The following is a 27,999-nucleotide window of genomic DNA, read 5'->3' as shown; positions in this document are numbered from 1 at the left end:
TATAGCAGCATTGATGATTGAAGGATGGTTATGATTGATCTACTATAAATAACTCTACAACATAAAGAGAACAGTACACGTACATGAAGGTGTGATCACATTAAATGCTTGGATGTGCAAGTGCACGTCAGATCATGCATGAGCCAAAACACAAAACCTGGAAATTGCCATTGAAACACGTCGTGACTCGCATGTAGCTGCTCACACTGAACGCAAACGCAATCAGCAAATGCACGCAACCAGTGTGAGTGTTCCTATAGCTCTTTCCATAGTTCTTTTCTCATCTGTGCGATTGGTCATGCATAACCAAGCGTGCACTCGCAGAAGTGCACTTGCACGTATACGCATTTTATGTGATCACACCCTAAGTTACATATTTTTTCTGATAATTTTATTAAATTTAAAAAAATAGCTTAAGAAGATATAGGTATAGGTCGTTTGTATTCCAAATTTCAAGCCGATTTTTTGTCAACTCGAGCCGACTACTGTCTATTATTACTGTTTTGGCCGGGTGAGAGTGTGAGAACGTCACTGTATGAAAGTCTACCAACGTCACATAGCTTCACAAAAAAATCTGGTGTGGCGCACTCACACAACTTTCCTTGCCGTTATGAAAATTTATCACCTGACGCTAGTGTACACGCGCATCTCAAGTCTACTATTCAAAGATCTGCCAGCTGGTGACAGGATAATAACGCTGGAGACACACGAAGTCTGCTATCTCTTCATAGTGAATGATTTAATAGAATCAACAGTTGCCAACCGTTTGCATTATTGAATAAACACATTTTCTCCAATTTCGAGCTTATTTCCAATTTTAGGTGAAAATGTCACTGAGCATCAATTGTAGAGATTTTTATGCTCAATCCTTTCCACTTGAAATTTTTTGTTTAAATTGTATCTGATAATTGGGAATCTAAGATCACACTTTGCATTGACGGGGCGGAGCTCCGGAGATTTTTACAGATATGAGACTTCTGTCAGTTGATAGAGCTTATCAATGACTATTTCAGGTATAAATTTGATCAAAATCGTTGGAGCCGTTTTCGAGAAAATCGCGAAAAACCCTGTTTTTGACAACATTTTCGCTATTTTAGCCACCATCTTGAATTGCATTTGTTCGAAATTGTTCATGTCGGATCCTTATAGGGGAAGAACCTCAAGTTCCAAATTTCAAGTCATTCCGTTAATTGGGAGATGAGATATCGTGTACACAGACGCACATACACTCATACACACACACATATACAGACCAATACCCAAAAACCACTTTTTTGGACTCAGGGGACCTTAAAACGTATAGAAATTTAGAAATTGGGATACCTTAATTTTTTTCGGAAAGCAATACTTTCCTTACCTATGGTAATAGGGCAAGGAAAGTAAAATAGCAACTATGACTATCGGCCTGAGTTAACAGAGAAATTTGGAACATGAACGACCTATGTACTATTTTTTCTCCTTAATGATGATGATGATGACGACGAGCATTATTTACCGGAATTTGAACTATTTAACTGTAAAGAATTACATTTCAAAGAAAATTTCTCTTTATGCTATCTTTACTCTACAATACAACAGAATAACGACAAAATTTAAAAGGTAGTATACTTGAGTCAATTAATTGCCTTTATTAAGGGCAGAGTTAGGACTCCACGTCCTCTTTGCCACGCAACCCTAAATTCAATTCTGTTTTAAAAACTAAATTCAGAGAAGAAAACGAGAGAGATAGATGAAAATATACTGTACTCTTAGGTACCTGAAGAGGAAGAGAGTCAGATACTCGCAGCAGAAGTTGTAGAACGTCATAGCTTGACTTATACTTGTCAAGCAATCCTATGTAAGCACCACCAGAACTGTCAACCACTGCTTTCTTTACTAGTCGAAGTTTCTTTATTTGTTTAGCCGGTGGCTGCTCCTGTAATAAATAAATAATTTAACATTACTAGATGTCTGTCAAATATAACCAAACACAGCTATATTGTAATGTAAATAAATAAATGCATAGACAACAGGTTGACCCAGTAAGCTGGACCAGCAAGGTAAGAACCCAACTTGGAGCAATGAAGACCAGTGAAGGCTTGCGTTGGCAAACCACCCATCCACACACTGGCGCTGGTCGACATTGGCCTTCATTGGGCCAAAATGTAGATGCGGCATATTATACAACAATAGCTTATGCCACATCCACACTTTGGCCCAATGCGTACAACAAGTGACAACCAGCGCCAGAGTGTAGATGGGTGGTTTGCCAGCGCTGGCCTTTGCTCGACAAAAGTCGGAGCGATGGCCAACGAAGGTCAGCACTGGCAAAACATCCATCCAGACACTTGTCAACCATTGCGTGTTGTTTCCTGTTTTGTCAGCTGCTCTGCTGTTTTTTCTGTGTAATTGCATGGCTGTGGCATGTCTGTGCTATGAACAAAAACCATTATTATTATTATTATTATTATTATTAATTAAGTTGCTATAGGCCTAATTTTTACTGCATTATTTTTTTATAGTTTTTTTTTAGTGTTCAGTTAATACTTTCAACCTCCAACTCTATTTTAATTTATTTCGTTGATGGTGGTGCCCACATTAGCTCTATAGACTTACAGTTTTAGGTGGTTTCCGAAAAATTTTTGCCATTTTGAATGCGGCGCTCCGTGTAGCTAGCGCTTGCCAACGCTAGCCTTGATTGGGCACTGGTCACATAGCAGTGTGGATGGCAAGACGTACGCGGCCAAGCTTACCAGGCTGGGCTAGCAACAGGGCTAACGTAGGGACTTGGCATTGGGTATGATCCGTATGATGGGCCCAATTATATGTTTGATTAAAACACACTATTTTTGGATCAAAAAACCGTCATCTATAAATTTCAGAAAATATAATTTATGGCTACTATTTCCATAATTTGAAAATATTATAAGCTCTTAAAAGGGAATATAAAAGTGAAAACAAATAGTAAACTAACCTGTACAGTTTGGCTATATTCTGCCAACGCTCGTTTTTTCAATACGGCAGCCATAGTTGAAATATTGTTTTTAGCCAAAATCAAAAAAAAATCACAGGCATATTAGTATAATTTATTTGATTGTTATTAGAATCTTACTTAATTGAAATTATCAATTAGGTATCACAACACATCATGTCATCAACAAGACATAACCTAAATTTCAAAAAACGCACCGCATCATCGGCTTTGGGATGCCGTCAAAGTGGTCGACGACAAACTGGGTCGATTCCTATTTCACTCAAACGACAAACTGGGCTGTTGATACATGAGGTCAGCTACAGAATGGGACAAATGAGGGACTTGCACAATTATTTTTACTTTCCTTGCCCTATTACCATTATAGGTAAGGAAAGTATTGGTTTCCGAAAAAAATTGAGGTACCCCAATTTCCAAATTTCTATACGTCTCAAGGTCCCCTGAGTCCAAAAAAGTGGTTTTTGGGTATTGGTCTGTATGTGTGTGTGTGTGTGTATGTGCGTCTGTGTACACGATATCTCATCTCCCAATTAACGGAATGACTTGAAATTTGGAACGTAAGGTCCTTACAATATAAGGATCTGACACGAACAATTTCGATCAAATGCGATTCAAGATGGCGGCCTAAATGCTGTCAAAAACAGGGTTTTTTGCGATTTTCTCGAAAACGGCTCCAACGATTTTGATTAAAGTTATACCTGAAATAGTCATCGATAAGCTCTATCAACTGCCACAAGTCCCATATCTGTAAACATTTCAGGGGGCGGAGCCCCATCTATGCAAAGTTTGATTTTAGATTCTCAATTATCAGGCTTCAGATACAATTTAAACAAAAAAAAATTGAAAAAGATTGAGCATGACAATCACTACAATTAATGTTCAGTGACATTTTCATCTAAAATTAGAAATGAGCTCGAAATTCGAGAAAATGTGATTATCCAATTGCAAACTGTTGTCAACTGTTGATTCTATTAAATCATTCACTATGAAGAGATAGCAGACCTCGTGTGTCTCCAGCGTAATTGCCCTGTCACCAGCTGGCTCAAATCTTTTAATAGTAGACTTGAGATGCGCGGGAACACTAGCGTCAGGTGATCAATTTTCATAACAGCAAGGAAAGTTTTGTGAGTGCGCAACACCAGATTTTTCACTTGTCTTTGGATTTAGTCAATGTGTTTACTTTGTGGCTGTATTTCAACCATAAATTTCTACAATGTCATAAGTTGTATTACAATAATTTATTTTCATCTAACTTAAAAATAAAGGAACACATTAGGAAGGATTAAATATCAAAATAATATAGAAGTTGCAATATAATACAGTAAAATTTATTGATGCTATAACTATTTAACAGGTATATTGAAAACATTAGCATGATATGATTAAAATTATACAAATCCAAGAGATCATATTGGAAGAAAACACAATAAAAATGTTGTTATTGAATTCACAAAATGTTGTTCTCAAATTCAAATGTTATTTTCTGAAAACATTGGATAATTATTGTAAAAATCGATTGTACAAAAACAAGTTTAAGATAGAGAATATTGGGGCTTTTCAAATGTAGATTAGTTTACGCAACTATCTATAAATATTATCTTACCACAGGTAGTTCAGTTACGAGAAAAAGTACGGCTGCTATTAAGTAGCTGAATTTAAGCCTTTTAGTAAAATTTATCGAATTTTTCAAGATTGATATTGTGAAATTTATCCATAATTACAAAACACAGTTTTATTTTTGCGTCATGAATAAAATTGTGTTTTTTCTCAATTTAAACCTTTTTCTCGTGATACCTTATATATATTTTCTACAGTTTTATCTACCTTCTTCAAACTTTTCCTCGTGACTGAACAAGCTATACTTCATAGAAATAACTATGATTGAAGTAGGAGATATTTTACTACAAGACTTTCAAGTCAAATAATAAAGTTTTGGACATTATTGAGTTGGAAATAAGTGTTTTAAGCGTAGAGAGACCCATCAGCCGGCCCCAAGTAATGTATAGCAATGAGAACAACGTCAATCAGTGTCCAAACTCCAAGACCTCCAAAGCTGAACAGTTTGCCTATTCCCTCCTGCCAGTGGCCCAGGTAGAACCTATCAAATATCACAACAAATCAAATCAATTTTCTTGCCAAAAAGGTACATAAATAAACAATAAAGTTATCAAATAATAACAATGTCATAAGAATTTCATTTATATAAACATACTAATAGAATAAATTGATTTATTTCTCATGAATTATGGTCGGAAAACGATTTGGCAACAGTGACAAGGTAGAAAAGTATAGAACTATCTGCTTTCTCTGATTACAGACAAGGATAGCAAAGCACTGTTAATCAGGTGCTGACTTTATGAATATATATATATATATATATATATATATATATATATATATATATATATATATATATATAGTAAATCTAATAGTAGTGTTCAGCACTTGTTTGAATTGGTGTTGCTGTCCTTGTCTATCATAAATTATTAGATGAGACAGATATAAAGAGGTCCACATTATAATGACAGTATTTGATCAACTTTGGTTTTGCTATCCTTGTCTATCATTCGACAAAGACGGTGGTACTATCCTTTTCTAGGTCCACAACGATGACAATTATTTTTTTGACGGTGTAGAAATATAATTAGTTAATGCAGAGAATCGGCATCGCTATTCTTTTATCTTTATTCACTGCCATTATAACGTGGACCACACTATAGCTATATCATTTTCTGCCTCCGCACCGTTACCAAATCGTTTGTTGACTATGAAAACACGTAATGAACTACCAAAATATTCTGCCTTACTTATTAAAACTTATTATTAAATCATGCAAAAATATATTTTTCCTACAGATACCTTGAAAAGTGGCCATTCCGGCACTGATTACAGAACGCAAAGAATCACTTTTCCGCTCTAGTGCGCAAAGTATTACTTTGCGTACTCCAGATTTGCAACATGGCAACACAAAATAGTTAGTGGGTTATATGGATGAAGGGTACACGAAAGCCAAAATTAAGCTGGTTAGAATGACTGTGTTTGGATGAGAATCATTTCAATGGCTACATTTATGATAAAATCTCATTCTAGAAATCCAAAATAAGAATAATGTAAATCATAATTTAATAATTACTTCTCATCATTTAATAATAAATAATGTTTCTTTTCTATTGATAATTATTATTGCAACTGCAAACAATGAGAAATGTACTCTAGCAAATACACATTATGATATTTGAATTTTAAGGTTAAATAATTACCGTTCATTGATATCCATGTGAATAAAAAAAAACTACAATCAAAATTCTCTGGTGTCCATGTTATTTTTATTAATATTTTTTAGGCTACTTTGAGCATTTTTTCGTAATTTAAGACCGTAAATCTAGAATAATTTCTGGAAATTGTTTTTAGATAGGTAGTTGGAAAGATGGAACGAACGATTCGAATTCCACTTTTACTCTCCGAAAAAGCTAAGTTAGAAAACCCTGTAAATACTAGATCTAAAGCGAAATGAGTAAAACTATATCATTTCATACCTATGTAGAAAGGAATTATTTTTCAACATCAATCATATTATTTTGTTATTATAACCTTCATTATACAGTAGTACTAATTTATGATTTTTTGTAGATGGGATAAAAATAATTGACTCCTGGATAACTCTGAAATATCACGTCTATTGTCATTTCTATTAACTTCTGAACATTTATGTGTGTAATGATTGCAATACTTCATAATAAGCAATTCAAGTGCCACAATATAACGCTCAAAAAAATTTGATGAATTATGAGACATTTTTACCTTCAATTACCTATTTTTTACATTCAATGGTAACTGTAGGAAAAATTTAATGTGAAATACGTGCGCAAAGTTCCTCTGCTGCACTCAAGAAACCATTCCGCCCTCACCTACGGCTCGGGCGTAAATGTTTCTTTCGGTGCAGCAAACTGTCACTTTGCGCACTAGTTGCACAAATAACTATTATTGACTATACTGTATTTTCCATGAAAAATTCAAAAAAATAATCAAAAATATATTTTATTGACCAATAAAATATATTTGAGAATTTAGAGTTGATTATTGTTAACAAGTATCAGTTCCGGTTACAAAAAAGCCTGTTAAATTTTAATCGTGATAAAATACCATGAGAGCCAATCAGAGAAGCGTTTTTCCGAAAAAGTCTTCTCTGGTTGGTTCTCATGGCATTTAATTGTGATTGAATTTTAACACATGTTTGTGCAATCTCAGTAATTAATATTGGATCAGATAACCGGAATAACTTGAAGCACAACCATGTACTATAGAAGGCGGTGGTAACAAAGAATCGGCAACCCTGTGGTCTTCTAAGTTCTACTGACTTTATCACGTGAATCTTACTATAGTTTCTAATAGAGTATATAGAGTATTGAAAAAGGCTACTTGAATTGTTGAATTATAGAGAAATAACTTTACAGTACCTTTTTTCAATACTCCTTTATATAAAACACAACAATTAGTTTCGAGCGAAATGAGTTTTAGAAACAGCTCTTAGCAGAGCTACACAAGGAAACTAGGGCCTATAATTCGATTTTTATCAAGCTGACAAAGGTCAAAGACCTGAATATTTTTGTGAAGTGTGTGTATATGTGTTTGCCATACGCTAATAATAATAATAATAATTAGTTTCGACTTGCAAATAACTCTCTACAGTTACCTGTCAGCTCCAAATCCTCCGAGGGTGACACTGAGAATGAGCGCCGTACTCCATCGATGGCCTCCAGTCCAGTTACAGGGCAGTCGCTTCAGGAAAGTGCGGCGTCCCAAACACAGCATGTCACTTCTTACTGTGCAGTTCGTTCTAAAAAATGCAACAAGTACTTTTGAATACTAAGCAATTGGGAAAAAGAAGGAGAAAGTGCAGTAGATGGGCTCCTGTCAATGGATTGTAAAAATTATCACCCATTGAATGAAAAAGACTAAGAAATTGTCAAAAACCACATATTTCTTGATACTTAGAAAGACCGGTCTTTCTAAGAACCGAAACTGGTCTTAGTTGAGAAGTTGATATTGTGGTAATTATTCATATTGAATGAAAAAGACTAAGAAATTGTCAAAAACCACATATTTCTTGATACTTAGAAAGACCGGTCTTTCTAAGAACCGAAACCGGTCTTTCTAAGTATCAATAAATATGTGGTTTATGACAATTTCTTAGACTTTTTCATTCAATATGAATAATTACCACAATATCAACTTCTCAACTACACAAAAAAATTATCACCTAGTTTGTTCATACTGCAAAATTCACTTCCTTTCAGTCTATAGCAATGCAGTATATTATGGGCATTTATGTTGAACAGTTAATGCCAGTGCCACACTCTTGCCAAGTCGCATGACAAGCGGCTCGCTGTATAGATAAGATATAATAGGCTGTATAAGCTTCAGCTTATAGACAGCGTTTGTTTTAGGAGTAAGTTTAAGTTCCTTTTCACGTTTTAAAATTTTCAATTATTAATACAGTATTTTTTAGTTATTAGTGATGATTTACTGAAGTTAATACAGTTAATACTGAAGGAGTGGCCGTAGTCGAGTGGATCAGATGCTGGCTTCATGATTCAGAGGCCCGGGTTCAAATCCCGGCCCGGGCAAGATATTTATCTCGGGCCACTCCCGTGTTTAGGATGGACACGTTAAGCCGTCGGTCCCGGCTGCCTAAAAAGCAGTCGTTAGGTCATGTCAGAGGCCCTGAAATTGATCAGTTGCGACCTGAAAACTCTGACACCAGACCTGAGCCAGCCAGGTCACTCGATATTATTATTATATTACTGAAGTATCCTTATTTAATTTGGTTTTCAACTTTCCTAAATTCTAAATTCCTAGATTATAAATATTTTTGACTCAAAATTGGACAAAAATCGTGAAGTGTAAACATAACCTATTTTGGACAATTTCTATCTAAATTTGGGAAAGGAACAGTTTTGGGCTTTAAGCCTGTTGTTCCTCTCCCAATCATTCATAGTTGAGAATGATATTATAACCTATGTATCAATGTATGAATAAATAAATATGAAGGTGTGAAGGCAAGCGGTGTCTATTCAGTGTACTACAGTCAAAGAGAATATAATGCAAAGTTAGATAATATTAAATAAGATTTATTTCTAAATCTTATTAAGATTATGAATAATCTATTCATATTATTATTATTATTATATTATTATTATTATTCAGACTATTGAATAATCAATTAATTCCAATAAGATTGCGAATAAGACTTCAAACATATAGATTAAAATGCATGATGGCTTGAATAGTAGATTATTCAAAATGACCGACCTATAATAATGTTTTGGAGATCTGACAGAGTCGCAGTCGGCCTTCAAAATACAGTCATGCTCCCAGGGCTCAGTTTGGTAACAATATCGGCAAATCAGTTCTTTCTCAAACTCTTTCTCGCCCTGCAAGTCAAATAAAACCAATTAAATTTGGGATGTAACTTAGTGTGTATAGATAGGAAAATTCCTGAAACAACTTGAACTATTAAACAGACTCTTAGAATAATTGATCCAAAATTTCAACAGTAAGAAATATTTCTGGATGTTAGAAGGTTAATTGAATAATAATTTGAAACATTAAAAAACGAACGTCACAAGAAACAAAATGTAATGTAATTGTGTTATAGCAATGTTATACATGTGATAAAATATATTTTCTCCACTCTAGTAATCTTACAGGCGTTAATGAAAAACAAGGGTTTGTGTGCTGCAACGAGCATCAATCTAATAAGACGTTTATAATAATACAACTGGGTAAAAGAAAGAAGACGAGGCCGCGCTACCTGTGCACTGAGCTATTGTTCCAAAAAGGTGCATCCTCCAACTCTCGACTAGCATACTTTATTGTCCTCTGATTCCGCTTCATTACTCTCATTAGTGGCCCCGTGTGCTTCCTTGAAGACAATTCTAGCTGATAGCACCAACTTATTTATTACTTTGCACCTTACATCTGTTACTTGTATTTTATGCAACTATTGAATGTAAATCAGTGATCAAGTACTTGTAATTATTGTATTATTCCCAATGGTTCATTTGATGAAACTCAACTTGCTCACAAGCTGTACAGACTAACTTGAGTTACATACAATTAGATACTTATTGAACGTACGATTTTTTGGCGTCCATTCAAATTCTATTAGATTGAACACAACTTGGCAAACATATGATGTGTATCATGTGTTTGTCAAGTCCCATTCAATCTCGTAGAATTTATAAGGACGGCTAACAAATGTACGTCCAAAAATCGATGTGGGCTTCACACACCACGTACGTTTGACTAAATTTGTACTTGTCATCGATAGTAATGTGTGTGTTTATCCAATAACTGTATGCTACCAATGGTTTACAGCCGAAAGTGCCTTCAAGTAACCACACTGGTCCACCAATATATTGCTCGGAGTGGAAACCTTAACAATAGACTACGGAAATGTCGAAATTCGATAACAATAGGTGACCACTGAATGGTCTCTAGAACTTCTACCTGTCCATCCATTGTATTCAGCCCCGTATCATTTCTTTAACCCATACAACTTGATAAATCTCCAATTGTTTGTATAAGAACTCAGGAACGTTGCATTTTGTTTAATGACTCTTCAAGCTGGATTGCCACACACCAGTGACAATAAAAGTGACCGGTACAGTGAGAATATTATTCCATAGGTTCTAATGGGACAATAAAAGTGACCGGTACAGTGAGAATATTATTCCCATAGGTTCTAATGGGACTATACATACTCCTTCGGAGATCTGACAGAGTCGCAGTCGGCCTTCAAAATACAGTCATGCTCCCAGGGCTCAGTTTGGTAACAATATCGGCAAATCAGTTCTTTCTCAAACTCTTTCTCGCCCTGCAAGTCAAATAAAACCAATTAAATTTGGGATGTAACTTAGTGTGTATAGATAGGAAAATTCCTGAAACAACTTGAACTATTAAACAGACTCTTAGAATAATTGATCCAAAATTTCAACAGTAAGAAATATTTCTGGATGTTAGAAGGTTAATTGAATAATAATTTGAAACATTAAAAAACGAACGTCACAAGAAACAAAATGTAATGTAATTGTGTTATAGCAATGTTATACATGTGATAAAATATATTTTCTCCACTCTAGTAATCTTACAGGCGTTAATGAAAAACAAGGGTTTGTGTGCTGCAACGAGCATCAATCTAATAAGACGTTTATAATAATACAACTGGGTAAAAGAAAGAAGACGAGGCCGCGCTACCTGTGCACTGAGCTATTGTTCCAAAAAGGTGCATCCTCCAACTCTCGACTAGCATACTTTATTGTCCTCTGATTCCGCTTCATTACTCTCATTAGTGGCCCCGTGTGCTTCCTTGAAGACAATTCTAGCTGATAGCACCAACTTATTTATTACTTTGCACCTTACATCTGTTACTTGTATTTTATGCAACTATTGAATGTAAATCAGTGATCAAGTACTTGTAATTATTGTATTATTCCCAATGGTTCATTTGATGAAACTCAACTTGCTCACAAGCTGTACAGACTAACTTGAGTTACATACAATTAGATACTTATTGAACGTACGATTTTTTGGCGTCCATTCAAATTCTATTAGATTGAACACAACTTGGCAAACATATGATGTGTATCATGTGTTTGTCAAGTCCCATTCAATCTCGTAGAATTTATAAGGACGGCTAACAAATGTACGTCCAAAAATCGATGTGGGCTTCACACACCACGTACGTTTGACTAAATTTGTACTTGTCATCGATAGTAATGTGTGTGTTTATCCAATAACTGTATGCTACCACTGGTTTACAGCCGAAAGTGCCTTCAAGTAACCACACTGGTCCACCAATATATTGCTCGGAGTGGAAACCTTAACAATAGACTACGAAAATGTCGAAATTCGATAACAATAAGTGACCACTGAAGGGTCTCTAGAACTTCTACCTGTCCATCCATTGTATTCAGCCCCGTATCATTTCTTTAACCCATACAACTTGATAAATCTCCAATTATTTGTATAAGAACTCAGGAACGTTGCATTTTGTTTAATGACTCTTCAAGCTGGATTGCCACACACCAGTGACAATAAAAGTGACCGGTACAGTGAGAATATTATTCCCATAGGTTCTAATGGGACTATACATACTCCTTCGGTCGTACTGAGTGGGAACAGTCCAATAAGAACTCATAGAAATGGAACAGTCCAATAAGAACTCATAGAAATATTATTTTCACCGGTGCCGGTCACTTTCATTGTCACTGGTGTGTGGGAAGCATAAAAAATAAGATATATATATATAATAAGATGTATATTGGTTATGGATTATTATTTACTTTTATCAAGGGCAATACTAAAAGTATCGAACTTCAATACAATGTATTGAACGGATTTATACTCACAATACAATCGACCTCAGCTTTACAGGTGGTTTTCATTTTCTCTCCATAGACGCAAGATGTATTGTATGTGCATGAAATGCAGGGAAATCCCAATTTGTTGCATTGCACCGCTGATGGACATTGTTCTTCTAATTGTAGACGATTTAGAACCACGGAGTACTGGAAAATAATTAATTGATGTATATTAGATAATTGACCGAGCCAAGTGATGTATAAGATTCAAGTCGACGGTTTTGCATTTATCTTTATGTTTAAATGTTTATATGTTCCGCATTTACGGTGAAACGCAGCAATAGAAATTTCATGAAATTTGACAGGTATGTTCCTTTTTGAATTTCGCGTCGACGTATATATAAGTTTTTTTGAAATTTTGTAGTTTAAGGATAATATAAGAGGAGAAAGAGTCTAATATTACCGTAGAAATCAGACTATATAATTATTGATCATAAATCAGCTGTCGAGTGGACTATTCATTGCATTCAATGAGGCATGCAACTGATAACTCGACATAGCATAGTATTTTCTCCCGACTTTCCTCTGCTTTCAACTCGGTAAGCTTTTAATGATAGTAGCATAGTTGTTTGCAACAAATTATTAGCATTGTCGGTACAACAACCCAAAAAGCCATTATTTGTTTAGACACCAATATCTCGCCGACACGACAGGACAGGACATAATTTACTCTGATTGACAGTATTAGAGGAGGCTGTGCTTTATAACTGCGCGAGTTCATAGAACTACTAGTATTAATATTAATAAATAATCAATAAAAAACCAATTCAACTATTAATATTTACAATTTCGGTGATACAAGTTCGCTCAAATGTACAAAGATGGAAATTCTGATGAAAACATGAATAAAATTCAACCAAGTTATTGGTTGTTATGGCCTCTATGGGATGTTATATTGAGATAAAAGTAGCTTATATTATTCTCTGCACTTCACACATATAGTATCCTACTCCACTTAAAAAGTGGCATTACTGGCAACATTTGAATGACTCCATTTGATTCCACATTATGATTGTACTTACATTTTTATCTTTTTTCTGAGTAACATAGTTGAAATCTGCTGCAATGTTTCCATTTTTCTGTTTATTCAATGCAGTGTCATCGTGTTCATCACCTGAAAATTACAATGTGCAAAGTTATAGTTTTATAGAGAAGGCCATCTGCTTTTTCTGATTTCAGTGAATTACATTGGATGAGTGTATGGCAGAACGACTGTCTGTTTCTTTTAACCTTCCGGTAGTCGCGCCCTACTCAATCACACGAGCAGTCGTGTTTTGTATTTTGTACAACATCCAATTTTCCAAGTGTTATGTACTCTGTTTACTGTCAAAACATATTAATTTATTGTATAATTACCTTTTCCATCTTCTTGGATTATTTTACGCCTATGAACATTTGGATGATTAACATTCCATAGCCCAATAAGGTACATCAAGCAAAGCCATCAGTCCTGTGTTATTGGTTCGTTTACAGTCCCCGTAGACAGTCTTTCCCTATCTTATGCACAGTGCGACTAAATGGCACCTAAAGACTGAACCATTGCTCGGTTGATACTGCAACTCAGTGGAGTGATTGGGGAAAAGTTTTGGAATGCATAGGTGACTCATTCACTGACATCACCCCATTCAATAGTTTTGTGCAGTAAAAAAACTGACACTGTTGTAGTTTTTACAACAGCGCGACTGCCGGAAGGTTAATGAAATTCGTATGGCTTTTGTTGGTGGGAAGTCCCTTGCGGGAAGGTCCCACCTCACCTGAATATATAATTTAAGCCGTCAATGAGCCTTACGACTGTCATACTTCAGCCGGGACCGACAATCTAACGTGCCCATCCGATAACACTGTCTGCTTTGCGGACGACACGATATGGGCTGCAATGGGGACCTACTGAGGAGCTGAGGACAGCTATGATTGAGACCAGGGTGTTTGAAACAGACTGGTTCTCTTCAGACCTCTTTCTCCTCAATAAAAAGCTTTCCTCCCTCGGATCCAACTACAACCTATCTAGACACAAGGCTTGATTGGATTCAAATCAAAAACTCGTAGCCTTATAATAGTTACAAAACTTCTCTAGTGTCTTATTATGTATTTTATAGATTTGTGATTTATATAACTGAATATATGTAGAATTGTGACATGTTGTAAGGAATTCTCTACATGTTGTAAATAATATTGTAAACGAATGAATATGCAGATAAATAATTTGAATTTTGAAAAAAATTTGAATGAATAGAAAACACAAACAATTGTGATCAGCCGTAGAAATGGAGAGGAGTACGAGCCTGCTAAGGTGAAGATGCTAGACTTGATCTTAGACAAGAAGATGTTGTTGAGTGGTCATATAGAGACTGTTCACTGTAGGCTGAGCAGGGTAGTTTTCCTATTGACAGGGTTGAGAGGTAGTGTTCCCATGCCTTCACCTAAAGGCATGCTAATTTCCTTTCTTTCAGAGCATCATATTGTTTAGTCTGGTTCTCTGAGATGGAGCTACGGATGCTGGACGCGTACTGCGCATGCAGAAGAGAGCCTTGCGGTTCATCTGTGGGGCTAGAGAGAGGGGCTTAGAGAGAGGATACTCAAAGTATCAAATTGCTCTCTATATTTTTATGCTCTTTGCAGGACACATGCGAATATAGATGAGCTTGCCACCAGGCAGAATTTTCATGCATACAATACAAGAAGGAGCCATCGATTGGATGCACCTTATCAGAGGCTGAGCAGGACACGAACTGGCCTTGCCCACCTATCTACAAGACTTTTCAAAAAGCTGCCAGCAGCAAGAGACCTGTCGACCAGGCGATTTCAGGGCGCACTGAGGAAATTGTTGGTGGAGAACCCATTGTATTCCATCAGTGAGTTCTTTATGTTGGACAACACACTGGTGAGTTCATATTTTTTATTTATTGTCTAAATTTTTAGCTTTATTTCTCTTTTCTATCTTTAGACGTGTCCTTGTGGTTTTTGTGACCACATTATGAACGTAAAATACTAAATCTAACTAGGTTATATTAGGGTGTATAGCCGATCGGTTATATAGGATACGTTTCTCAAATGCTTAGGCCAATTTTTATTTTAGAATTATAGATAGAAATCTTTTGTAAAGAAATAATCACTTAAAAAAGGTACTTACTATTTTGGGATAGTTGGACGTTGTTAAGTTGCATAAATAAAAGAACAAACAGCAATGCAGACCTCAAAAACGTTTGACTAGTCATTTCATTTTCATTATTGGACGATACGTCTTAGGTTGTTGGTGAATAGTATTATTATTATTGAAAATGAGCAGTATAAATTTATTATCTAGTAAATCAATAAAAATAATTACAATATCAATATTTACTTTATCAGTTCTAACCTCAAAATATTTAAGTTTCAATTCAACCACGACTTAATTTTCAATTGTTCCCGCTAGAATGCGCCACTTCTTTGTGCTCAATTTTTCTGCCTTCAAAAGTAATTGACAAATGAGCTTAATTTTATTGATAAATGAAGAATAGATCATTTTTCAACTCATCATCGTATTCTTCATAATTTAAATGCAGTCACAGTAAAAAAAGAAAATACTCTATCGATTAAAAATGTGGTTGGTCAACCTGTATTTTATGCATAGCATGGCCGGCGTATGTTTGTTCGTACTTCGTTTGTGATTTGTGTTGCATTAAAAGAGTTGATTTACGATCAAATTTTACAATAATAAAGACTTATTTTAGCCTGAAACTTTCTCCATAATATTTTTTTTCATAATTCATATTAATAGTTATTCAAATATTCCATATCCAGTGATCTTTTAAAACTCATCACTTACTTCAAAGTGAGGAAACATCTTCACCTTCTAACCCTAAAACCCCAACACAAACATCATGACAGAGGTATGTTTTCAAAAAATTGAAAAGATTGGTCATTTTACAAAAACGTTTTATTAATTTCTGAACTATATTTACATTTTGTAATATTATTGTTTAATCACTGTAGCATTTTTTTTCAAACCCTAACCAAAATCTACGTCTAATTTGCTCTATAGCCTATAATATTGCTAAAACTCCAATTATTCTAAATATATATTTTGCAACAACTGCAATTCATTTTGTTAATCGTCTCAAATACACCCCAATATTTATATATTTCAAACGTACAAATAATTATACAGCCGTTTGACCTAGTTTGTTTTCAACAACCCTGCTATCGTTATCATTTGAAAGTAATGACCAACGGAATTCAAAGAACAAAGAAGTAGACCTTTTAATAGACTATCTTAGATACTTGATGCTTTTTTCACACTCTTTTTTGAAATTTATAAAACTCGTTTTATTTCATCAAACACAATTATATCCAACCAATTACAATTGAAGAGGTTGCCAGTATTGTTTATTAGCCTAGTTGACAATGTTTAACGTTCAACTAGGCTAGTTTGTGAATATGTGTGCTTATAATTTAAGCCACAAAATATAGTAAATTTGCTCTTTTCATTTTATTCATTTATTTTTAACTTATTTGTTTAAATTTCATTCAATTTTTTTTTGGGTGATGATTGTTTGACTCATTATTTTTACCCAGGAATTTGCCATCGTCAGAAATGGGAGAGACAAGGATGAATCATATGAAGAGGAGGAAGACCATACTCATCATGAGCCAATCATATCACTGCCTGAGGTCCAGGTGCCTACGCTAGAGGAAGATGAGGAGGAACTATTTAAAATGTAAGTGGATAAAAATGCCAAGTTATCAAATCATTATATTCCTTTCTGAAATAATCACAACATAATAACTTACGTTGTTTTAAACGGGCCATTCACTATTATGATTTCTTGCCCATCAATGAATCTGACTAGGCGGCTGACATGGGGATGTTTGATGAGTTGGGTCTTCAGTTTACCCAACTTGAAAAAATTGGGTAGAGAATCAGCTCTGAAAAATACAAAGAATCGGCACCGCTGTTTTCCTATCTTTCATTGCCATCATAACGTGGAACACGTCACAATATAATAAATTAGAAATAACGTACGTCGTCATCACGTTCCTCATCTCATACGCTCAATGTACTTGAATTTCATTTAAATTTTCTTCTACATTAGACTAGGTATTTCATTCTCTTCCATGTGTCTTCTATTTCCTTAAAAAATACGAAGTATGAGTCAGTGTTCTTAATCATCATACTTAATCTTTATCATGGTTTTAAAGTGAGGTCCATAATATCTTCTTTATAAAATATCTTCATTCTTTTTGAAAATTATTTAAATTTCCTTTTCTTATTTGCTAATTATCCCACACTAAAGATGATACCATAGGTGTTGAATCTTGTGTGTAAATTTTCAATATATTCGTGATATTTTTGGCAATATTTTAGTGTTTCATTCATTTCTTTCTCTTATTCGTCAATATTTTATTTCACACTGAAGATGATACCATAGGCGTTGAATCTTGTATGTAAATTTTCAATATATTCGTGATTTTTAAGGCAATATTCTAGTGTTTCATTAATTTCATCAGCTTTTTTGTGTTGCAGCCGCGCGAAACTGTTCCGTTTCGACTCGAGCGAGGCGCCCGGCGAATGGAAGGAGCGAGGCACGGGTGACGTCAAACTGTTGCGACACAAGACTCGCAACACGGTTCGTGTCGTTATGCGTCGCGACAAGACGCTCAAGATATGCGCCAACCATTTCGGTGAGACCTAGCACATTGTAAACTTTGTTTGTAGAATCTAAAAGTACCTCGCTGATCAGGATTGAATTTTGTAACTTTATTTAATAGTTCCAATAGAATGAGTTTTTAATTTTGCATAATTAAAATGATATAACAACACTTGCTACAGGTTCTTCTTCCTTATTACGAGAAACATATTGTTATCACTTGAAATGATGAAGAAATATTGAGTTATTTGAAAGAATTTAAAACCATGAAAGAAACACAAAATTCTACACCGCCGTAACGAATAACTGGAGACTCACTATAGTCCGATAGATATAACTTTTAATATGAAGAGGGAAAACCGATTGATACCGATAGATAAATGTTTACATAATTTTCGTGATCATAGGAATATCGTGCTACTTGGTGATCTGAATATAGATTTGATTTCCAACAGTAGAACAACCAACGAATATTTTAACACTATGTCCACATATGGTTTTAAATCTTATATAAACAAGGCTACCAGAGTACAGCTCAATTCAGGCTTGAATCATATATTCTTAAAAAAATACTACATTCGATTCAAATGAAATACGTGGTATTATTTTTGAAACTAATGTAAGCGATCACTACTCTACATGTCTTCAACTAAGCACGCCCAGTGCCGTGGTAACCGAAGGAGTTCCAAATCACAGAGTTATGATTGATTTTGAATCTCTGGTGGAGAGATTGAATTCCGAAAAGTGGTTTGATGTCTACTGCGGTGCTGCTGAAGAGTCCACTATTGTTTTCATTAATAAAATAAATACATACATACAAAATGCCTCTACAAAAAAATCAATACCTCACAAACTCAGACCATTAAAAAATTGGATTACTAAAGGACTTATTAACTCAATTCGCACTAGAGATAAAATGCGAAACAAGATGCACAAGATGCACAAGCACAAGATGCTCACTAAACAACCATTTAATACCAGGCTCAAAAGAGAATATACCAAATACAGAAACTTATTAAATAATTTGATAAAACAATGTAAACTGAAATATTACAAAAATAAAATCAAAGAATCTAAGGGTAATAGTAAAAAAACGTGGAACTGCATAAATGAGATGATAGGCAGTAAACAGAACACATCTAATCCTGTAATTGACCCAGAAGTCTTGAATAATCATTTTGCTAATGTAGGTAGAATCTTTGCAGAGAGATTGAAAGCATCCAACAGCAACAATCGCACACATTCTGCACACAGAAATACTAATTCACCGCATTCTTTTTTTCTATTTCCTACCAACGAGGAAGAAATTTTACAATTCATTGCCTCACTTAAAAACAGTTCAGCTTCCGGTATAGATGGAATATCAAACATGACTCTCAAAAGAATAGCTAATTCTGTAGCTAAACCGTTAGCAGCTATTATAAATAAGTGTTTTGTGGAGGGTGTTTTCCCTAAACATTTCAAAGTAGCCTCTATCGTCTCACTGTTCAAGTCTGGTGATCCTCAAAATCCATCAAATTACCGGCCGATTAGTCTCTTAAGTGTTTTTTCCAAAATAATAGAAAAAGTTATTAAAAGCCGTCTGCTAACCTATCTAAAGAAACACAATATTATTCACGAAAATCAGTTTGGTTTTCAAGAAGGTAAATGCACAGAAGATGCTATTGTCAAACTTGTGGAGATCTTATATAATAATTTTAATAATAGGAAAAAGACATTGGGAGTCTTCCTGGACCTGAGTAAGGCATTTGACACTATCCCACATTCTATGCTTCTGGAAAAACTGCAATGCCTAGGCATAAGAGGTGTACCCCTGGAACTTTTCAAGAATTATTTACAAGGTCGTTCCCAATTTCTGGCTATGGATGGTGTTACAAGTAAAGCTAATTTATCAGACTATGGGCTCCCGCAAGGTACAGTTTTATCACCAATTTTGTTCCTCATCTATATTAATGACATGCTTAACCTGGAAATAGAAAATTGTGAAATTTTATCATATGCTGATGACACTACTTTACTATTCACCACTAACTCCTGGAACGACTTGAAAAGAGTTAGTGAAAATGGTCTCAGTAAAATTAAGGCATACTTGGATCACCACACTTTGACATTAAACACCACAAAAAGTACTTATTTAACTTTCTCTCCAAATCAAACCGGCCAACCTAATCAATTCAACAATATTAAAATTCATTCACATACCTGTCTTAGTAACAGATTGGTGAACTGTGACTGCCCGATAATAGCGAGTGCTACAAAAACTAAATTCCTTGGCATAATTCTTGACCGCCATCTTAGATGGGATATACAGATAAATAGCTTATGTCGAAGATTGAGGTATCTAATTTTTAAATTTCACAATATTGGTAAGCTAAAGAATAAAGATATTTCTCGTCTAGTTTATTTTGCTTATGCCCAATCAGTACTGCAATATGGTATAATAGCCTGGGGAGGAGCCAGAAACATCGATCTCAATAAATTATTCACCATACAAAAATTTTTAATCAAATCAATTACTTCCAAACCAAGACGTTACCCCAGCAGTGATCTTTTCAATGAGTTCGAAGTATTAACTGTCAGACAATTATATACAAAGAGTCTTCTGTTATATATAATAAAAAACAAAAATAACTTCAGACTTCGAGAAACTATGTATGATTTGAGACCATCTAGCATTACTTTTCAGAATGATCGTACAGTGTTAGACGTGTGCTGTAGGCAGTTTGTCTTTGTAGCTAAAAGACTACTGAATCATATACCTTTTGATTTTGTCAATTTCAGATTAAACAGTAGAACTAGGCATGAATTGGATAAATGTATTGTAGCATTCAAGCTCAATGAAAAACTATTTTGATACAAGTAAAATTCATTCACTATAGATCCTATACTTTCTGTATTGATCAAAGATTTTCTCCTTCCAAAGTTATAATAACCTTTAGAAATAACAAATATCAAACTTTTTTGTAACTATTGAATAATGTATTATTTTGTAGTGAATACCTTTCCCTCTTATTTTCAATGTTTTTTGAACTGATTCATGAATTAAACTACGTGATTTTCCATTTCTTTTTATATTGTATATAAATTTCAAATTGCTAAGCATAGTGGATACTGTTTACATAAATTATATGCTATGATTATCATCATTTTATAATCATGAGTTGTGCTGCTGTTCAATATTTGTAATTTATATTTTGTACATTTCTATTTTCACGAATTATTGCAATTAACTTTAACTGTCTGTATATTTAATATTAATTTCTTTCATTTTATAGAGTAGTTTTTCAACATCCTGTTTCCCTCGATATTGTTATTATGTTATTTATAGCAACTCATTCCTGCGCTCAGGTTAAACCTTTGCAGGGATTTTTTCTTCTCAATGTGTCTTGTAAATTGTCATATAAGGATTAGGTTAGACAAGTTTTGTGAAAGTGTTGTATTTTATACTGTAAATTTGTTTTTTGAAGAAAATGATTTTGATTGTAATGTATCTTTAATGAATTTATTTTTATACATTTATTGGTGTTGTTTTTCAAGTGACGCCATTCATGGAGCTGCAGCCGAACTGTGGCTCGGACCGAGCGTGGGTGTGGTCAGTACTGGCCGACTTTGCAGATGAAACTGCCAAATCTGAATTGCTAGCTATCCGATTCGCCAATGCCGAAAGTGAGTTAAATTACGACATTTTCGTCTCTTCTTCTCCTTCTCCTTCGCCTTTATCTCCTCGATCTCCTCCTCCTTCGGACTTCTTCTTCTCCTCCTTCTTCTTCTCCTCCTTCTTCTTCTCCTCCTTCTTCTTCTCCTTGTCCTCCTGTCTTCTTCTCCTCCCTCCCCTGTCTTCTTCCTCTTCATCTTCCTTCCAAATCTTCTTCTTCATCATCTTCTTGTTCCCCTGTCTTCTTCTTCACCATCTTCTTCCTCTTTCTTCGACCGAACGAGTATAAATAATCCCATTAGAACTTGTAGAAAATTATCAGTGTTCCTATATTTTCAGTGTTCATTGTAACTTTTGTGTTGAAATCCAGCTTTAGATCACTTTTGAGACTGGAGAATAGAAGCTTATATTATTAAATACTATTCTAATAGATTACTGTTCCACTGAAAGTATAGATTTTCCACTGTTAAGTGTATGCTACATTATTTTACTGTACTTTAAATTCAAGTTTGCTAATGAGCTGATTTGTGTTGTTTTCAGATGCGAAAAAATGGAAAGAACATTTCGAAGAAGCCAAATCTATAGTTGCCAATCAATGCGAGATATACACAAAGAGCTACGATGGTAAGTTATTGGAGAATAATGTCAATTAATTCATGTGGGATTCAAATACAAAATTAAATGTATTAATTATTACAATTCACTAACCACATTACAAAATTATTACCACTGTCCAAAATATTTTAACCCTTCTACTATCACACTCCTAATGATGTGATGTGATTTATAAAATTATCCTATTCAAACTTATGTTGAACAAGTTTTGTTCCAATAGGCTTCAACCTAGACGCTATTTTCATATTATAAAATAGGGGTTTTCACAATGTTGTTTTAGCCAGCTAAAGTGCTATTTGCTAACTCTGGATTGTGAACGCACCATCTAAAAGCGACTGCTATAAGCTAACTGCAATAGCACTCAAAGCGGTTAATTTGTGTAACTCAAAGAATATAACCTCACTCTTGCTAACAAATATGGCTGCCGTTTTAACAGAAATAGCTAGAGTTAGCGGAATGAAACCTGCGCTATCTGCTATCTCGTCTGCTAATTTTTTTCCAACGTACTACTATATCATTTATTTATTTATTCCATTGGCATTACAGATCATAATTATAATAAATATAATATGATTGGGAGAAGACAACAGGCATAGCCCAAAACTGTCTTCTCCCAAATTTTTACAAATAAAAGTTTCAAAAAAGAATAAGGTTAAGATTCCACTTTCACTTCCAAAAGTCCAATTTCCACTTCAAAACCAATAACTAAACTAAAAATTTTGAATTTTGATATTTAAAAACTGATTAAAAACAAAACAATTTCACTCAAATCTCTACAGATTGGAAATTTTTGAGTAATTTTGCAAGCCAGAAAAGAAACACAACACTTCACTGACTTAGCAAATAGCAGGAGTTAGCAAATAGCTCGACTTAGCCAGCTAACTCCAACATTGTGAAGACCCCTAATGAATTCAAACTTATCATTTGTAATAAGATTAATTTGAATAGGTATTTAAAGTCGACTAAAACATTCCACTATAGCCTAATTGATTACAAAATAATAACTTACACAACACAGTCTAATCATCCAGTGATCTCAATCAAATTGCGATAATGGATTTTGTAGTCTAATAATTGTTTTTTTCATTCTCCTTTTACAGACAAGTTCCAAACAAAAGAAGAAGATGAAGAGGAGGAGGAGGAGGATGAAGCAGAGGGAGAAGAAGACGGAACAAGCAGTGATGAAAACAACGAGACGAACAATAAGAAAGAAGCGGATAGCAGTTTTAAACAGGTGAAACTATATTATAATAAAGGAAAGAATTGGCTTATACACGTACAAGATAGGAAATTCACGAATGACGCATCATCAAGTCTCAACTACTCAACTAATTAACTTGAAATTTTGCATATAGACTCTTCATTTACCGAGGATGTTTATAGGCCTATTTCAATTTCAGTAGGTCAAGTTTTCAGTTTATCAAGATTTTAATTGGACCCTTGTGGAGCCTGGGTTACCTACTAGTAATCAATATTTTATTCTATTTGGCCAAAAACCAGTACAAATACATAACAGAAGCTCGTAAGAAACTTAGGGCCGGAACACACAAGGCGTTTTTTCTTCAGACGAGTCGGCACGATCGGCTCTCCGATTGGCTGATTGGGTTGGCGTATCGAGAATCAGCCAATGGAAGAGCTTTATGTCCTGTCGTGTCGTGCCGACTCTTCTGAAAAACGCCTCGTGTGTTTCGGCCCGTTATTACAACGGCTTTCGATCATAATAATGTTACAATGGGTGGAACTGAAATGATGTCTTAATGATGGGCTTACAAAATCCCAGACTATGTACTCTGAGAAAAAATAAAAACCGTCATTGAAGTTTATTGGTTATGTTTCTGGAATAATAATGTATCATGTTGACGGGATTATCAACTATATGGGATAACTGTAACAATTGTTAAGGCCAGATCATATTAAGCTTTTTTCGAATTTTTTTCCAGTCGGTTTTTGAGGCGCCAACCAAATCAGCCAATCAGAGAGCTTTCTGCCCTGCGGACTCTAAAAACTCCGGAAAAAACGCTCAATATGGTCTCGCCCTATCTGTAATAGTATAATTTTTGTCGGAGCAATAGATGTAGTGTACCTATTGATCGATGTTTTGTATGATTATTATTGTAGTTACATCTACAGTATATTATAAATTATCTGAAATAATTTTGTAATTTCAGGTGACATCCGAACTAGACAAGATGTCATTGAGCTCCACACTCACCAACAATCTGAACCAATCCGGGGGTGCTATCAAGGAGATGAACAAGGAGGACTCTTCCAAGTAGAAGCTCCTAGATCTTGTGGAAGTCGTGCAAGGGTCTCTTGACTATTTTGTGAGCAGCTGGTTTTACAAGAAAACAAAGTTTTTGTTAGTTGATTAATTTGATAATGTTTTATACAAGTACAATAAAATACAGTTATATTTTTGCATAATGGATGATGATAAGTGGATGTATCTGGAAACTAGAGATTATGTATTTTGTTGAATACTTTTATCTAGATTTATCCAAAAAGGTGAATCAGAGGGACATATTTCAAATGTTTCTCTACAATAAATTTGCGCGTAATGGCTTATGAATGATGTATGAATGTATTAAAATCCGTGGTTATGTAGGCTATGTTGTTAGATCCATCATCTAGAATCTAGATTAATACAAATATTCTATTTAGATAGACGCATTTCAAAGGTTTATATGTCAAATTTGTGCGTAATTAAATAATAATAGTAGATTTATTTGAAAAGTAAATGAAAGGTTCAGAACATTTTTTATTAAGAACGACATTTGAGGAGTTTGATAAGAAATAATTTAATTATTATAAATTGTGTTGTTGTTAGGTGTTGGATGATTTGAAATTTTTTATCAAAATTTGTTCGTAGAATGAATAGTAAAACCTAACGTGAGCATTGTTTCAATATTGGTGTCTCCAGTATTGAGTTTTATTGATTGACTCCTTTCAGTGAATTATAGTCTCTTGATTCATTTTTATTGATTGATTCAGTGAATAGTTTCTTAATTGATTCCTATTGATTGATTCAGTGAATAGTTTCTTAATTGATTTCTATTGATTGATTCAGTGAATAGTTTCTTAATAGATTTCTATTGATTGATTCCGTCAGTGAACAGTTTGACGTTTAGTTTGATTAACGAAAGATTAAAATGAAAATTATACTAGCCTAAAAAGTGCCTTATAATGTTAGTGTTGTGATTAAGCTTTAGTGAATTGAGTAGAATTGCAGTATAATGAGAGTAGGTTATAGGAAGTTGACGCTATTGGGTTTTGATTGGTCTAGCTGAAACACTTGATGCTCTCGTAAATTGAGTAATGTAAGTAATTCACTTTATTCTACTTGTTGCTCTTGTAGAGTAGTCTGGAGAGAGTTTAGAATCAAAGCTAGAGTTTAGATCTAAAGTTAGACATTCTGGCAATTGACTCTATGTCCAAGTTTAGATTGCTAGAAATATCAATTTGTGAGTACAACTTTTCTCTTGGAGCAGTCTAGAGAGAGTATAGAAGAGAGGGTTGTCTCTTAGAGAGAGAGAGAGAGAGAGAGAGAGAGAGAGTATACTCGAAGATCATAGATGACAGATTACTCTACGATTGCTTTAACAAGTGTTTAAGGTTTTAAAACCAAATGTTTAGATGTCTTTTTTTGATGAATCCTGTAAAAATAAATCTTGCCTGTCTTGTTCGATTTCAATTTTTGACTTATCTTTCCATTTGATGAAAAATATTTCTTCAATTAGCTTTGTACTTTTGGGAGGCAAAAAATTTTCATACATTAAAAGTTGTCTGAATTATCAATAAAAAGATAAATTCTTGGTTTTGATCAAGAAAGTATCAATAATATAAATTCCATTCTCCTCTATTTTTGTAAAATTGGTAAATTTCGGTGATCAATTTTTTGAAAAAATGTATAAAACGTATACTAAGAAATATATTTTCAGAAGATTCATCCTATCATATTAATTGCTTATAACAAATCTGATATTTTTTAAACCTATTGGTATATTTCGGCAAACTTATAAGATTTTTAAAAAGTAGGACCAACTTCTTGATTTTAGAATGAGCTTTCAGCATGAACGTAAGGGTAACCCTCAGCTATTTAATATGTAGAGCTGTTGAGAAAAAAGTTATTTTTATCATGAGAAATGTTCAATTATGCAATATGATTGACAAATAAATGACAATAGTGTCAATTATTGATTTTAAAATTATTATTTCCCCACTATTGTAATTAACTCGATGATGTAAGTTTCAAATATTTAGAATATTTATATTTTACTGGTCCAATTTGAATAGCTGTTTTCAATTATATCTTTCCAAAGTACTCACTATATTAATGATTTTATAATGTTACCATCTATATAAAGTGACAAGTTCCTTTAGATAAGTTTGGTTTGTATATCTGTTTTCTATATAAAAAAGTTAGAATTTTAAATCTTCAATGTATAAATTACAAAAAGTACCTCACTTTTGAAGATTTATTTTCTGTAAAATTTCTAATTCAATCAGTTTTTGCTAACAAACGACAAGTCATGATTCACCAGATAAGCATTTATCATAAAATTTATTGTTAAAAATGAATTGATTTTTCAGTTAAAAGGTAGACCTGGAGGTGGGAAGTTGAAATCTACAATCAAGTCTCGATCTTTGATTAAATTTGACATTCTATCATTTGATATCATTTCTAACGATTAGTTAGTTTTACAGTTATATTTTATTATACTCTTGAATAGCCTACTCTGCAAAATATTAGCTTCTAACCTACTATTAGTAATAGTCATGATTGAAATGAATAAAACGTACTACTAGTTCCATTCCATAGAAAATAGTATATTTGTCCATAAAAACTAAGGTGTTTTCAAGTTATATATTATTGTTTTATCAGATTTTTGAAATTTTCAACTGTACGGTACTATAAGTGTTCAAAATTTCGCAAGAAAATTGTATAAACTTGAAAATTTGAGTTTATCTCTTGAATTTTTGTATTAAAAGTTTTGCAAAACAATAAAATGCAACAGCAAAATTCAGTACATATCGAAATACAATATCTATAACCCCATTTCTTTTCAGACAATTAGGTTTCAAGACACATGATGAAGGAGTTTTCGCCCTCCAATATTTCCGAGTACGAAAATTATGTCGAATATTTTTGTAATTTTTAACATTGTTGGACTTACATGTAGTATATTTCTAGATACATTATATTATATATTTGATGTGCCAACATGTGGGTAGCCTATATATGCTGTGTTTGATGTAGGGTAAATCTAGAAAATATATATTTTGATGTGTGTCTATTTTTGTAAAGATATTGTATACTATCTTTATACTATGTTGTAAATTTCAACGACGTACCACCGTAAAATGTATGTGAGTTTTGCTTAATAAAATTGTGGAAATGTACGGTTTTTGTTCATTTTGAGTATCTTTCCTTCCCATAATAAAAGTGATATTGAGATGAGAAAAGATTTATTACACAGAATATCTTGTCAAGGATTAAGGCTTTGTTATTATTGTGGAAATCAAGACTTCAATCATAATTATGTGTTTCGATCGGATGGACGACACATTAATTACAAGCGTCGGCTGCTTACACAATAATAAGGTTACAAGCTAATAAGGTCTTATTAACATATTAATAGGGTCCCGGCTGCCTAATAACAGTCGTTAGGTACATGGATCCAGTGGCGCCATTTCACCAAACTGCTT

The 27,999-nt window shown here is 33.9% G+C and overlaps 3 protein-coding genes across 3 annotated transcripts in view; 1 reads left to right on the top strand and 2 right to left on the bottom strand.

The window, feature by feature from the left end:
- The window catches only part of LOC111046853 (integrator complex subunit 4), a 46,011-nt gene extending 42,837 nt beyond the window's left edge, over positions 1-3,174 (bottom strand). Inside the window, exons 1-2 of the mRNA XM_039440103.1 lie at positions 2,954-3,174; positions 1,757-1,915 (exon numbers count right to left, since the gene is read on the bottom strand). Of these exons, the coding sequence (XP_039296037.1) occupies positions 1,757-1,915; positions 2,954-3,007 (213 nt within the window). The 5' untranslated portion in view covers positions 3,008-3,174. The remainder of the gene's footprint in view (positions 1-1,756; positions 1,916-2,953) is intronic.
- Positions 3,175-4,271: 1,097 nt separating this feature from the next.
- Positions 4,272-15,798, bottom strand: LOC111046858 (TM2 domain-containing protein almondex). Its single transcript, XM_039440105.1, has 6 exons — positions 15,527-15,798; positions 13,419-13,510; positions 12,385-12,543; positions 9,284-9,405; positions 7,665-7,808; positions 4,272-5,069 (listed from the first exon to the last, which is right to left on the bottom strand). The coding sequence occupies exons 1-6, from the start codon at positions 15,609-15,611 to the stop codon at positions 4,934-4,936; spliced, it is 738 nt and encodes a 245-aa protein (XP_039296039.1). The 5' UTR covers positions 15,612-15,798; the 3' UTR covers positions 4,272-4,933.
- A 196-nt stretch (positions 15,799-15,994) lies between these two features.
- LOC111044035 (ran-specific GTPase-activating protein) lies at positions 15,995-27,693 on the top strand. Its single transcript, XM_039440104.1, has 7 exons — positions 15,995-16,265; positions 16,951-17,093; positions 17,900-18,057; positions 21,561-21,689; positions 22,219-22,302; positions 23,394-23,527; positions 24,462-27,693. Exons 1-7 carry the CDS (start codon positions 16,257-16,259, stop codon positions 24,567-24,569), a joined length of 765 nt encoding a protein of 254 aa, XP_039296038.1. The 5' UTR covers positions 15,995-16,256; the 3' UTR covers positions 24,570-27,693.
- Positions 27,694-27,999: the final 306 nt, after the last annotated feature.

The sequence above is a fragment of the Nilaparvata lugens genome, chromosome 13 (assembly GCF_014356525.2).
Source record: "Nilaparvata lugens isolate BPH chromosome 13, ASM1435652v1, whole genome shotgun sequence".
Classification (NCBI taxonomy): domain Eukaryota; kingdom Metazoa; phylum Arthropoda; class Insecta; order Hemiptera; family Delphacidae; genus Nilaparvata; species Nilaparvata lugens.
Note: the sequence above shows the minus strand (reverse complement) of the source record. Positions and strands in the feature narration are given on the sequence as shown.